The following is a 13,204-nucleotide window of genomic DNA, read 5'->3' as shown; positions in this document are numbered from 1 at the left end:
CAATAATGTGCTGTACAACATATCACTCCAACAATACGATTTGTCTATTGCAAATTGGGGTGACAGTAATTATTGACATTATTCATGCATCAACCCTATATGAAATGATCTAAGAAACTAAAAAAATTGAAAAATAATCTAAGTATATGCACTTTGTAAAGATCGAAAAGGCAAAGCTTTCAACGAAATCACTGACTATTGTTGTTTAATTGTCGGGATATCTGTTTAACTCCGCGATAATTGTTCCATTATCCGCGAGTGGTCCACCGGAAGTTGTTCAGCTGGGTCGTGCTCGCGCGTAAATCTCTTGCGCTTAAGCGTGGTAATCTCTCGCGACTTTAAGGAACAATATCGGTGGGGTTAAATATTGGAGCATCTGCGTGCCACCTGTGGCGCACATATTCAAGTACGTATTTCCTATAATCGGCTGCTTCGCGTATCCGATACCCAAGTTTTCTCCTTCCCGCTCTAGGAAAACAGCTTTCGCGATGAGTTTCCTGGCGGCCGAAGCCCGCGGAATATTTCCGTGTATAAATTCGTGGATCAAGACACGGCTTGCGAATAAAATTTCTTCACGTAGGAAAATAGAATCGTCAGGTGTGTGTGTGCGTGTGTCGGTGTTACTCGATACATTCGAAGATTCACACGCGTTTCTACTTCGCAAATATTAAACCAGCCGATTAAACACCGTGGCATTTCTATTCCCGTTACAAGTGTGCGTGTGTGCGGTGAAACAAATCGAAATTTCGATTTTCTTCGATGGTCAGTTCTCGATTCCCCGAGACCCCCTTTTTCTCGTCGCTGCTCCCAACAGTAGTTCAAACAATTTCCTATGGAGACCACGAGGCGAAATAAACGTAAGCCGTCCCATTCGGAACGAACGAAGTAGACTCCGAGAAATCGATACATGGGACGATGCCCTGTTATTGAACTTCTCTTCGATATCTTCCCCCCGAGCCGTTCGGCTGTATGGTCTGGCGAGAACTATCTGAAAGAGGGAAAAAGCAGGGGGTGGTGTTAGACCACCGTGGATGATACGGAAATCCATTTTGGCCCTGGGTACCGGTGGCCCAGTTTGCGTATTACTTTTGAAATTGTTCGAATTCAACGTTGGTCAAATATGTACGAGTTCTACAGAAGCCCAACTGATGGACCGCACGGTCTGCGTCTTTTATCAATGTTAATATTCATCAGGTAGATATATTCGTTTCCGTGTATTTCACATTTAGCAACAAACAGCGTACAGATTTTAATTATCTTTTTCAGCTTTGAAAAGCATTGGAAAAACTGAAAAATTAGAAATGTATCAAAGAACTGTATGTAAAGTGGAGATAATATGAAAAATATGAAAAGAAATTTCGTAATTACAGTAATGAAAAATGAGGATGCAAATTATGTATGTCGAGAATATAACAGACGAAGCCCATGTTTAATTTTCTACGTGTGTGTCACGCTTTCTCGGAAACATGGATAATATTTATGATACCGTAGTTAGTACTGACGCTTTTTAAATCGTTTTCCATGCAGCAGTAATCGAGAATCAATAAATGGAAGAGGCCAGGACGAAAGAACCCCGTGTATGCACTCGCAACATTAAGTGGTAATGAAATATAACTGAATAGCGGATCTCGTTTTAATAGACATCACTCGAGGACCGTTTGAATTTAATGTACCGTGCATATTTGATGATTTCGCAACGCGAACCACAAAGCTTTGAGCGCGCCACAAGCTCCGTTTGAAAACGGAACGCGATTTAAAGGAACAATCCGAAGCGGAAACCGCTTCAAAATTGATACAACGAAATGAACCTACGATGTACTTACCTAATTGAAAGTCAATGGCCATTGATATTTCAAATCGAACACACCAAACGCAACGGAGTGTTTCAAATGTATACAGATCGGCGGCATTAATTACAGAAAATTATATGGTGCATGCCTCAAATTCTAAGTGTTTTAAGTATAAATTATGAAGTATTTGATAAACAGAGACATTTCGAACCGATTTCACCCAAGAGACCACTAGATTACGGTATCGAAATGCTTCGTACAATTTAACTCTTCGTAATAGAATTTCATTCAATCGTAACTAATAATGTTAATTAACGATATTAGTAAAAATCGCTGCGCCCATATTAACGCTAATTAAACCAATCACCTACGAACCACCAACCATACGTGTGCGCGCAAATGTGATTATTACCGTTAATGTATCTTTCTCGTTTATAGATAGTATCCGAAATAAATTATTTAAACAAAATATCGAATATATTAGGTGTACTAATTAATTCGTGGTCTTCTTTTCATACATTCGTTGTTTATTCACAAATAACCAAAATACAGTCCGGCCATGTAAATATTCCCTATCACTTTCTACACATTTACGTTATATTTCAGGCAGTTAACGAATCCCCCTCGAAGAAATGACGGCGGTTTCGAGTGAATAATTAATTGTAAGTGCCACGAATTAATTTCTACACTTAACACTTTCTTTAAAAAATTATACAAATTTCAACTCTTCGGGGTATCAATCTGACCTTTCAAATACTTCCACTAATTGTACCAATCATTATTTAAGTCTATTTTGATCAACAAACCTACGTATCCTGTGCCGGTCACTAAACATAGTGACCCGATTCCCGTCGGGGAACAGCAATTCAGGCAACAATTTCAATCGAGTTATCGATCTTTCCCCGCTAAAAGAGCGGCACAATTTGTGCCTGGAAATCAGCCCTTCCGGGGTACGTTCCCGGAATTTCTAGCTCACAGAACTCCACGGGAGCCGCCAGCCCGACGATCACGAGCCCCCAGGTTGTTGGGACGCCCGGACGATCCAACGGGAGGATTGTGTAACTCCCCGTCCGCTAATGGAATCGGACGAGAGGCAGGCCGCGCCGTCGCCTCGTCAGAAAGTTGATCAACATCCAACGGCTAAAACCGTGTCCGCCGGGCCGACGACGATTCGCCGGCAAGAAATTTCTGGGAAGCGCGAGTTTAATAAGGAGTCTGACGGACACGTAACGTCCTGTCGAGTCTGCCTCGACGGGAAGAGGGTCGTCGACCCGAATGCTTCGAACGCTGTTCGATCAGAAGCACCGTGAACGAAAAAAAAAAAAAAACACCACGTCTGACGCCAATTTTGCCCCGAAACGATGTGCTTTTGATTGTTCCAAGAATGGAAATCAGGTGTGTGCATAGGTGTCCGTCAGTGATCATTTTTATAGTGTTGTATGGGTTTTAGAGATTCTCAGACGTTTCACAATTTCGCCAATTTCCAGGTTTGCTCCGTAGTCGAGCAAAAAGTCTGCTTCATTGCCAGAACTCGTTGCTCGAGTTCGTGTTACTCCTGGCACTTTCTCGCTATATATAACAACGGGCCAAACCCCACGGCCAGGTCTTTTTGCCGGTCTATGGTAATTTCAGGATGGATGGAACCCTGGCAGAGACAGACCCCAGCCGACGGTATATCGGAAACTGTGCGCGGGCCGGATGGAAATATTGCGCCTGGGATTATTTACATTTCAAACTAAGGAGCAGGAGTCTTTGGCGAGCAAGTGCCACCTCGGAGAACAATATTTTTCGAGGTTCACCGGGTGGCAAGGTGGTCAAGTGTTTTGTAGTCGTTCGATTGCGAGCTTCGCATTGGTTGGTGACAAAAGTATACCATTCAACTTGAAGAGTTTAAGTCCACTAAATGTTTTGCCTAAAATATGGTAGAGTACAATTACATGCTAGTAGACCTAAACGACTGTTATTAGGTCTCTTTCGATTTCACCACCTGATGGTTAAATTCGTCAATTATCTAAAGGCCACCTTCTCTAGTAACCAAGTCGTAAATCTACTTTTCTCGCTAGCTACCTTAAAATGGACTTGACAAACCCCAAACTTCCGCGCAAACAGGTAAATTTCCGAGAATCTAAACTTCTGACCTCGATCTTCTTAATTCCCATATTTCGTGTGTCTCCCCCAAAAATGGCGTTAACTATCCGGGTAATAAGGTCCGTTTTGGTGAGGTTCTAACGCGGTTAGTGGATTACGATGTCAGAGTTTGGGCAAACATTCGAGGAACCCGTCGTTGATTTGCGACTGTAGAGCATCCTCAAGGTCCGGAGAAGTTAATCAGGGCATCAGAGGGGGGTGGGAGGTGGACCGTACGATGCTCGTACAGGGGTTCCCCTCAAAAGGCACCCTCGAACCACCGCGGAATTGGCACGCATCGCTCGTCTAACGAGCGAAATTAAAGATTCCACGAGCGTGATAACAACGTCTGTTCCCTCACTCGAGAGCAATTACCGGGCCGCGTAACTTGAACGTCGAGATTCAAGATATTCACGGGGATGTCCTTTAACGACGGCCGTTACGAGGATAGTTAGGAAATTATCTATTAACCGACGCTGGCAAAAAGGACGTTCGACGATGAACCCTCGATCCCCCGACGGTGAATTTATCAGCATATTGGCCGTTATTGCGGTCGAACCCCATCTATAAAACTGTTACGGTCGTTTCGTTAAACTTTTCGATGATCCGCCGTCGAGATCCGCTCGTAAAGTCCACGCGTTATTAAATCAAATTTCGGTGGAATAATCGTATCAGGCGACACGGATGGGAAAATTCAGACTATCGAAGATGTAATTCTGAAGTTTTGAAAATTGTTAATCGCGTGTACAGGCTGTGGCGACAATGATTTTAATAAATCAGTAATTTAATACCCACAGAAATTCCTGTGAAGAAACACGGATATTCAGGAAGCGAAGACCATCGCTTAGACCTATCGAATCTTCTTCTCGAAAGACACTAGAGTAAAAGAAAGATCTAGCAAGGTATCAAAAGGACTCACCGGTGACGAAGAAGTGGCTGGTACTGTTGTACAGATTGGTCACGATGGGCTTGATGTTGTCGAAGGTGATGGTCTTCAGGTGATTGTCCCTGAGGTTCAGGAAATACACTCCAGGCGCTCCAGCGAGGAAGTCCGGTTCGAGGGTGGTCAATCGATTGTCGCTGAGACTGAGATTCTTCAAGTTTCTCAATCCGTCGAGTGCCTTCTCCGAGATGTAGACGATCCTGTTCGAGTCAAGCTCGAGCTCGCGCAGAACGGACATCTCGACGAAGGTACGATCGCCGATCATGTCGATCAGATTGTTTCGTAGATCGAGCCTGACCAAACTTCTCAGACCGTGAAAACAGTCGCCGGTGATCACTTTGATCTGATTGTCGGACAGTTCCAGCTCCTCCAGGGATGTCAGATGCTTGAACGCCTTGTCGTGGATGGTGCTGATGTTGTTGTGACTGAGGAACAGGCTCTTCATCGAGGGCAGATTGACGAACGTGTCCCTGCGAATCAAAATTGGGAAACGGTTCAACGAATATGCAAACGGAATTCAGACAAGGGATGCGTGTGAGAGACACTGGCGGCGGCGGAGCTTCGTCGAAGGAATTCCGCTGGGAGGAGGCGGCGAGGACGAGCTTTATGACCGTGTTAATGGCTCCCGGAAAGTTCAACGTCCTTGCACGGCAAATTGAATCGGCGCCAATGTCGCTTTGGTATTTTGAATTTTCGTAAAGATTGCCGATTTTTACCAATCACTAGGAGAGACCCGGATGATTCGGAGAACTTCTAAGCCTCTTTTATCATGCCATAATCATTGCATTTCAAGTGAAAAAAGGTGTCTATAAATACTAGCCTGTTTCTATAGAAATTACACTTTTATATGTGTATTCCAGTATTCAATTTTCTTCTTCTGAACGAAAGTATAAATTACGGAAGAGTTTCCCGAAGCGTTAAAACCTCGTAACCCAACAAAATTTATCCGTGACCCGCGAGTTGCCTTAGTCCGATCGCTGAATCGGTAGTCGAGAAACCCATCCCTGGTATTTTCCGTGTACAGCCAATTCCCGCGTACCAGTTGCGAATACCGTACGCGAACGACCAGGAATCGGCTGGTATCGCGACAAAGAGGCGTCATAAACTTTCTCTATTCATTCGTCGACCGTGTTCCCCGTTAAACGTGGCGAGCTTTTAACGCGACGTCGAAAGTCACGACCGACGGAGCGACATCAGGCGGTTCGAGGCAACCGGGAACACATCGTCATCCTCCAGGACCGTATTGTCCGTGTTCTCTATCGCGTGACTGGATTCATATCGAACGTCAGCGATCTTGCAAGCCCGGTCTACGGTTATTTATAGTGTCGCGTCGCAACGGGGACAATGCCGAGATTACGCGAGCTCCAACGGCAATCAAAATCGCGCGATCGCGGCTACGACACCCTCCGCGGGCACACGCCCGACGATAAGTAGCTTGCACCCGTTTGGAAAACCGTGTCGGTGAACTCGCGACGCAACGGCGGCGAGACGCGGCACCGTTCCCCTCGATAATGCATTGCGTATGGCACGCTCCCGGGAGCACGCCAGATACGAGACCCCGATACACATACTTGCAAACCCGCGGTGCATTAATCCTGTAACGCTATCATTTTTTAACACTAGAACTACCAGTCAAAATGACTGGTTTTACAATTTCATTTTAAAATTCCTTTCATGTTACATTTCTTTCCCGCAATGATGCGATGACTTTTGCAGCGATAACTAAAGGTGTAATATAATGAATTTTATTTTTGTTTTATTTATTCGGAATAGATATAATTTGTTATCTTGGCTTCTTATACCAATACCAGTTATTTAGAGTTGGGCAGAATTTTATTCGAATAATACACAGTGAAAAGCAGCAGTATCTAAGTGCTGAGCTTTAAACAGTTAATGAGATTAGATAATATTCCAGTGACGTGGCAGTCAAACTGTTAGTTTCTCTCCGTAAATCTATATTTCTAAACGCAATATCCAAAACTAAAATAGGATCGTTCGAATCAGATCGACGAAGTGTATAGGGACAAAAATATCTAATCAATTGTATTGGCAGACGCTCCAAACCTGTATAACCGGCCGCTAATTGATCAATCGATTATTAACCGCGCTAAACACCTGTTTATCCGGATTACAAGAGCTGCCTAGAGCGGTAGCGACGTTTCATCGTGTTGTACCGCCTATTCGATTATCAAACCCGCCGATTCACCGGAACGAGCTCGAGCCCCGCGAATTCCCCGAGCATCGCGAACCAGAGGAGAAATTCCTCGGCAATTTATATCCCCACCTCACCCCCAAGTGTTCCTCGTAAAACGTCGCTATGCGGGCTAAAGACGTTTTCAATTTACCCGCTCGGCGGTGAGGCTGACTTCGCAATAACGGCAGAATTGAACGAATCATTCGGAATTATGATGGGTGTTCTCATCGTGTTGAGGGTTCTTATCACTCCGAGACTATCGAAAATGGAATCCGGAGGGTTTATTGTCCCGTCCACGTCGGTCTACGATTAGCCTCGAAATCGTACAAGAGCTTTAACGAATATGATTCTCATTGCGAGTTCGTTAATTTTAATGCACACGCCGAGCTTTCCCCGAGAGCCAAACCAATTCATTTCGGTTTCTACATATATTGTATTACGAGCTGGTCAGACCACAATTTGCCTGTTTAATCCGGGCACCTTATTTTAGTGGGCAATGTGTCTTAACTGAATGTGTTTAACACAGATTTACAACAAAATGGTATTAAAACAAAGATACATTGACCTTCAAAAAACTTAAGGTCACCTTGATCCAATGCATCCCTTAAAATGCTGCATAATTCATTAAAAACCTTTTCTGATACAATTAGGTAATGAGCTATTTTAGAGGGAGTTTAAATCAAGTCTGAAACTATAATATTCGGTACCTGTTAATCTCGGTGATCCTGTTTTCGTTGAGATTGATGATCGACAGATTTCTCATGTTCTCGAACGCGTGCATTCGGAGCGCCAATATAGAATTGCGATTCAGATTGATCTCCGTGATCGTGGACAGGTTCGAGAACGCGTATTCAGCGAGCTCGTCGATCTTCGCGTACTGAAACGCGATTTTCTGAAGATTCTTCAGTTGTCGCAACAGTTGCGTCGGTATGTACTCCAGGCTGTTCATCATTTGAACGTTGAACGTCAGCTCCCGCAGGTGGTTCTGGGAGCTGAAGTAGTCCCAGGTCGGATCGTTCAGATTGATCGGGTTCAGGACCAGGCATTTCGCGTGCGACGCGTTCTTGATCGCGTTGTTGTCGCAGTAACAGTAGATCGGCACCTGTTGGCCCTCGATGTCGCAGATGTTCACCTCCTTCGTCTCCTTCGACAGCTTTTTCTTGCCCCGTGACCTCGTCGACGCGGACAGACAGGGGGAGAGCAGCGTGGTCAACAATAACGCTTGAAGAAACAGATAGGTCCAGGGTAATTGGCCCATACTGCTACCCACGTATATCTGCAACAAACACATTTCACCTGGTTTTAGAAAACGTTTGTGAATCCATATCGTTGCGATTCGTGGCCACCGGGTAATCGTTACACACTTTATCGCCGGTCCAATGAATTATTATTAATAAGGTACCACTGACCTGTTTATTATCGGCATACATATCGGTGTATTAGTACTGAGTGTAACGATGAAACCGTTAACCAGATACAAATATGCTGAAGATATCGCCGGAATCATTGAACATGGACACGGTGAATAATCAGGGAGGGAGGAGTCTGCAATTAATTGTGAGCCAGAACGAATATTGGAGGTATCGTCGGCTCCATCGCTGATTGAAATTCGCGGGTGGGGGGAATTGTAATATTTAAATTGTTCGTCGGTGATAGTCAATGACAAAGGTTTGCGTGTTTTAATGATAGAATAATATGAATAACAAATTCTACGATTGAATTTCGATGAACTCCATAATGGAGATTGGGACAATCAATAGTAATCGTAGTATGTACGAACTTTCCGTGCTATTACCCATAGTTTCTAATACATTCTTTCCCTCTGCATGTAATATCAGTTCAATGAAACCCAAGTCTAGAAGAAATAATTACATACTCACAGATATGAAAAAATACATAGTACTAAATATTTTATTTCATACTTTGGAATACGTAGCCATATGGCAACATTGGGAACGAACGGGTTAATAGATTATTTCAAGAACAAATTTTAAGTAAATGAAGTTAAATTGTCATTTGTACCAGTCACGTGGTTACGGTCATCATTCGATTAGTAGTCAGATCTCATCCAAATCTGCAAAATCATTTCGCTACCGTCCCTTTATGAAGCTCGTCGATGCAGACACCTTCGGGAACGCTATTGGGCTACAAGTGGCTGTTCACAGATGACTGTATCAAGGCATGCTTCATCGGCCCAGAAAAATCTTGGAAAGAACCGAGAGAAAGATACCTGGGGGGTCGAGAAGGGAGGAAAGGGGTGAAAAAAGAAGAAGCCTGGAGGTAGCGGTACGTAAAGGCCGTGAAAAAGGTAAACGAAAGACGAGGGATGAAGGTAAGCTGCGGTGGAGTTGTCGTTCACGGACACGCAGAGGGTGCCGTGGAGGGGCGGAAGGGGTGCGGTGTCGGCCTTTCACCTGGCCTCGCCTTTTTTTTCCCTCGCAAAACGAAGACGAGCCGAAAAGAGACACCTCTCGCGGAAGTCCCTTTGAAAAATTATCCTCTCAAGTGGAAGCTCGCATAATGCCGTGCTACGGCGGCGGCGTCGTCTCGTTTGCTTTTATTTTTCAACTGGCGCACGCAGACGCCTGGCGTCGGTTCGTCGCTCACGCTACGTGCGTGTTCCCCGCCGGTCATCCGGGCTTTACAAGCGTGGAAAACGGTCTGGAGGTTTTGTTTCGCTGGGCTGCTGCCCGCTGTCTCGCTACGTTCTTTTTTCTATACCGTACAACGTCACCAGAAATGGGGTAAGGAAAGTTTCGGTCCAATATAGGCAACTCTCCCCTATGTGAACAATTCTGCGTCGCATGCAGCGCAGCATCACTGTCGTACACGTATTGTCTATCATAAGGCGCCAATTCCTTAGTTAAAATATGAAAAGTGATGACTGAAAAGTGAAAAATCGTTCTCGTAGAGGGTTGCGAGAACGATTTCTCTAATCCCGAGAAGCTGGCTCAAATTCTCTACTGACCAGAAATCCGAGGATTGCTAAAACCCCGCGGATGCGGTGCTAATTGAAAGGACCGAGGCTAAATCGTTCGATTGGCTGAGCTTGAACGTTGCACGGCCGTTTATCGACGAATTGCGCGATAAAGAATGAATGTCGCCATTCGTCGTCGTTTTTTTCAATGTGTAATCCGGCGATCTGTGTGTGCCACGCGTAGCGTGTTCAACTAAAAGAATTTGTCCATGGAACGATGGACAGCGTGGCTTGACAGTTCACACGAATTCGTAGGGCACATCGTGCCGAACGGAAAAAAACTTACCAAACGATCCTGTTTAATCGACTGTCTTGAATAACGCATGACGACCACCGGGGGACATTTTTATTTCGCCACGGTACGACGCACGCGCCTGGAGAGTCATATGTACACACACTCCACGCAAATTTTCAATTAGAGGAAATATAACCGGCAGGAGAAGCGAAACACGCTCGTTCGCCTACTCGTCGTAAAAAGTGCCTGACGCCCATAAGTTGACTGCACAGGCGGACCAACATATTCGACGTACCTTACGAGCGCGTTAATGTTTACCACGGTATTCTGGAAAAAAATTACTTCACGATTTTTATTTGCCCTCCAGTCGCTGTAATTTCACGAACTATACCAAAATATGGAAACTGACGCTCTAATACTATTCACGACTATTATTAACAGATATTCGTGTCGTCATTTGTTTCTTCTCCATGGTAACGAAGTCGTATTGGAACAATCAGCAGAATGGCCAATTGTTTTTGTCTGCGTTCGTTATACCTCACTGTGTACGATTCCAGACGTTCAATTTTTCGATCGATTGCATTCACCCCCAATTTCCTAAACGTGAATTAATTGTGTCTTTCTCACCAGAAATACAATACCTAATCAGGTACCAGATAAAATGACGGAAGTCTTTCGACGAGAGGGCCCTTAAAAGTCAGCTCGTCCTTCATAAAAGTAACAGTGCCGTATAATACGCGAGCGAACTTTCGTCGCGAAGTTCGCGAAGAACCCCGGTTAAGGATTGAACAGGTTGCTTCGCCAGCACTCTCGGGGCAAGAAGCGAAACCGACGATTTATCGCCAACAGTGCGCTAGGGGAGGGGGGATACGAGGAAGAGCCAAGAGAGGAGACAACCCCAGGCTCAAAGCTCAGACGTAGGCGGAGCAGCGTTGCCCCTGGCTCCTCGAACTGTTAGCGCGAGCTTACGGCCGGGGAAATTCGTCTTCCGATTGCTACCGTTTAGCGAGATACCGATGGAAATCACCGCCCCCGAGGAAAACCTAGTGCTGCTGGGGGATATTCCGGGATTACGGATCGCGTCGCGAGCTAGTGCCTTTTTAACGCCACTCTGAGGTCGAGGGCTCAGGTTGCTGGCTCTCCAGAAAATTGTTCGAGAAAATCACGGAGAATTTTTACTTCTGCCCCCGTGCCTAATTACGTCCTCCATTTTATTTATAGTGTTAAGTGCAGCAGTCTAGTGGCAATTGTACACATTTTCGTTAAATATGATTCTAATAAAGTAGCAGTATAGTATATCACTTATGACTGAAAAAGTGATAATAGGGTTTCATAAATGAGGTTTCAAAGTGACTATACAATTTTTGTCAGACTATAGTCTAGATTAGTTTTCGAACAAGAACTAAAAAACCTTCCGTGGGGAAGGGGAGAAATTTGGACCCCTCACCCTACTGTACTTCCCTTTTATTTACCTCGATATTTTGATCAATCAATTTAAGAGTGTGTATAGAGAAAATTTTAACAAAATTTGAAGTTTGAAAAGACGTATTTAATATTTATACCATGAGGAAACAACGTGTCGCAGCATTCGATATCAATGAGTTTCGGGTGGCGAACGTGTCCCCGCGATAATTCCCACGAAAAAGGGACTTCATTGTCCCGTCCGTGATGTCGAAATGCCTCAATGATGCACAACGCACCACGATAATGCAATTTATTAATTCCCTATCTCACCTGCTCGAATATCCGGGGGATAAAATTCCTAGGGTGTTCGCGGCCACTAAAAATTCCGTTCTCAAAGAGTGAATCACTGTATCGCGTATCAGCTGGAAAATTAACCGCGTTATCAAGGTTCTGGTTATTGCAAACGTTTTCGTTAAAATATACTGGGATAATCTACCAGCTGAATATCGTCGATTTACGGCGACTGTGAACAGTTTGAAAACAATTTCTCGAGATTACTCTCGATGCAGACGACGGTGTATTAGTCTAAACAGTGGCACAATCTCGAGAGCGTGGATCGCAAGATCAGAGCTGTATAAAGTGGCTTTTGTGCCGCGCGGATACGCCTTCCACGAAGAGGAATTGTCAGATCGCGGGACATGTAATCGACGATTGAAGTCGTGCAAAACCGATGAAAGACAGAAACAGAAGAAGCAAAGTGTTCCTTAATGTTTGGCTCGGAGCGAATCCAACGATTCCACGGAAATACGAGCTCGTGGGCTAGCGTATTGCCGGCGCGGGGAATCCTCTTTTGTGTTTCAATTTGCACTGCAGAATCCACCACGCTGTTTTATCGTCCCTGTGTTGCAACGGCGAATGGATTTCCGTGGGCCAACGATAAGCGTTCGATACCCTTTTCCCGGAGATTTCCAAGCTACCGTTCGAGCGAGTTTCGCAAAACACTTCGGAAGAGAGATTATTGTCAAACACATAAAATCACCTGAAGTTTCTTTATCGAAGAACGATAAATTTTCGCGCGATAACGATTTAGAAATTCGAGGATAACACTGTGCATAGCATTCCAGACATATCCAAGTCCATAGACAAACCGAATTCCAGGCCGAGTTTGAAGCTGAACTGCAACGCAAACGTTCGCGTTACAAAGGGCTACGCCCGACACCCAACAATTTCGACCGTTGAATGAATACTTGAAAATATTTTCCTCGATAAATCGATATTATTCACTGACCAACCGAACTGTCGCGATCGTATGAATATGTACGCGGTCGACGGGGGTTGAAAGAGAATTTTAGGGTATGAGTCTGGGTTCAGAAATCGTCCCAAAGTTACCAACAAAAAAAAGAAGGGTCGGCAGACTACTCTAGAAATAATAATAATTATTCAGCTTCGCTACATTTATAAAGCAGACTCAGAAAATTTAATTAATACCCAGACTAATGGTTTCCTCTGTCCTCAAATGTCTTTACCTTTCCAT

General features: G+C 44.5%; 1 protein-coding gene across 1 annotated transcript in view; it reads right to left on the bottom strand.

Moving 5' to 3' along the window:
• The window catches only part of LOC107191747 (connectin-like), a 100,717-nt gene extending 92,405 nt beyond the window's left edge, over window positions 1–8,312 (bottom strand). The window contains exons 1-2 of the mRNA XM_015580849.1: window positions 7,762–8,312; window positions 4,837–5,330 (exon numbers count right to left, since the gene is read on the bottom strand). Of these exons, the coding sequence (XP_015436335.1) occupies window positions 4,837–5,330; window positions 7,762–8,312 (1,045 nt within the window). The remainder of the gene's footprint in view (window positions 1–4,836; window positions 5,331–7,761) is intronic.
• Window positions 8,313–13,204: the final 4,892 nt, after the last annotated feature.

This window comes from Dufourea novaeangliae, unplaced genomic scaffold, assembly GCF_001272555.1.
Source record: "Dufourea novaeangliae isolate 0120121106 unplaced genomic scaffold, ASM127255v1 scaffold228, whole genome shotgun sequence".
NCBI lineage: Eukaryota > Metazoa > Arthropoda > Insecta > Hymenoptera > Halictidae > Dufourea > Dufourea novaeangliae.
This window is presented reverse-complemented; position numbering and strand designations above follow the sequence as displayed.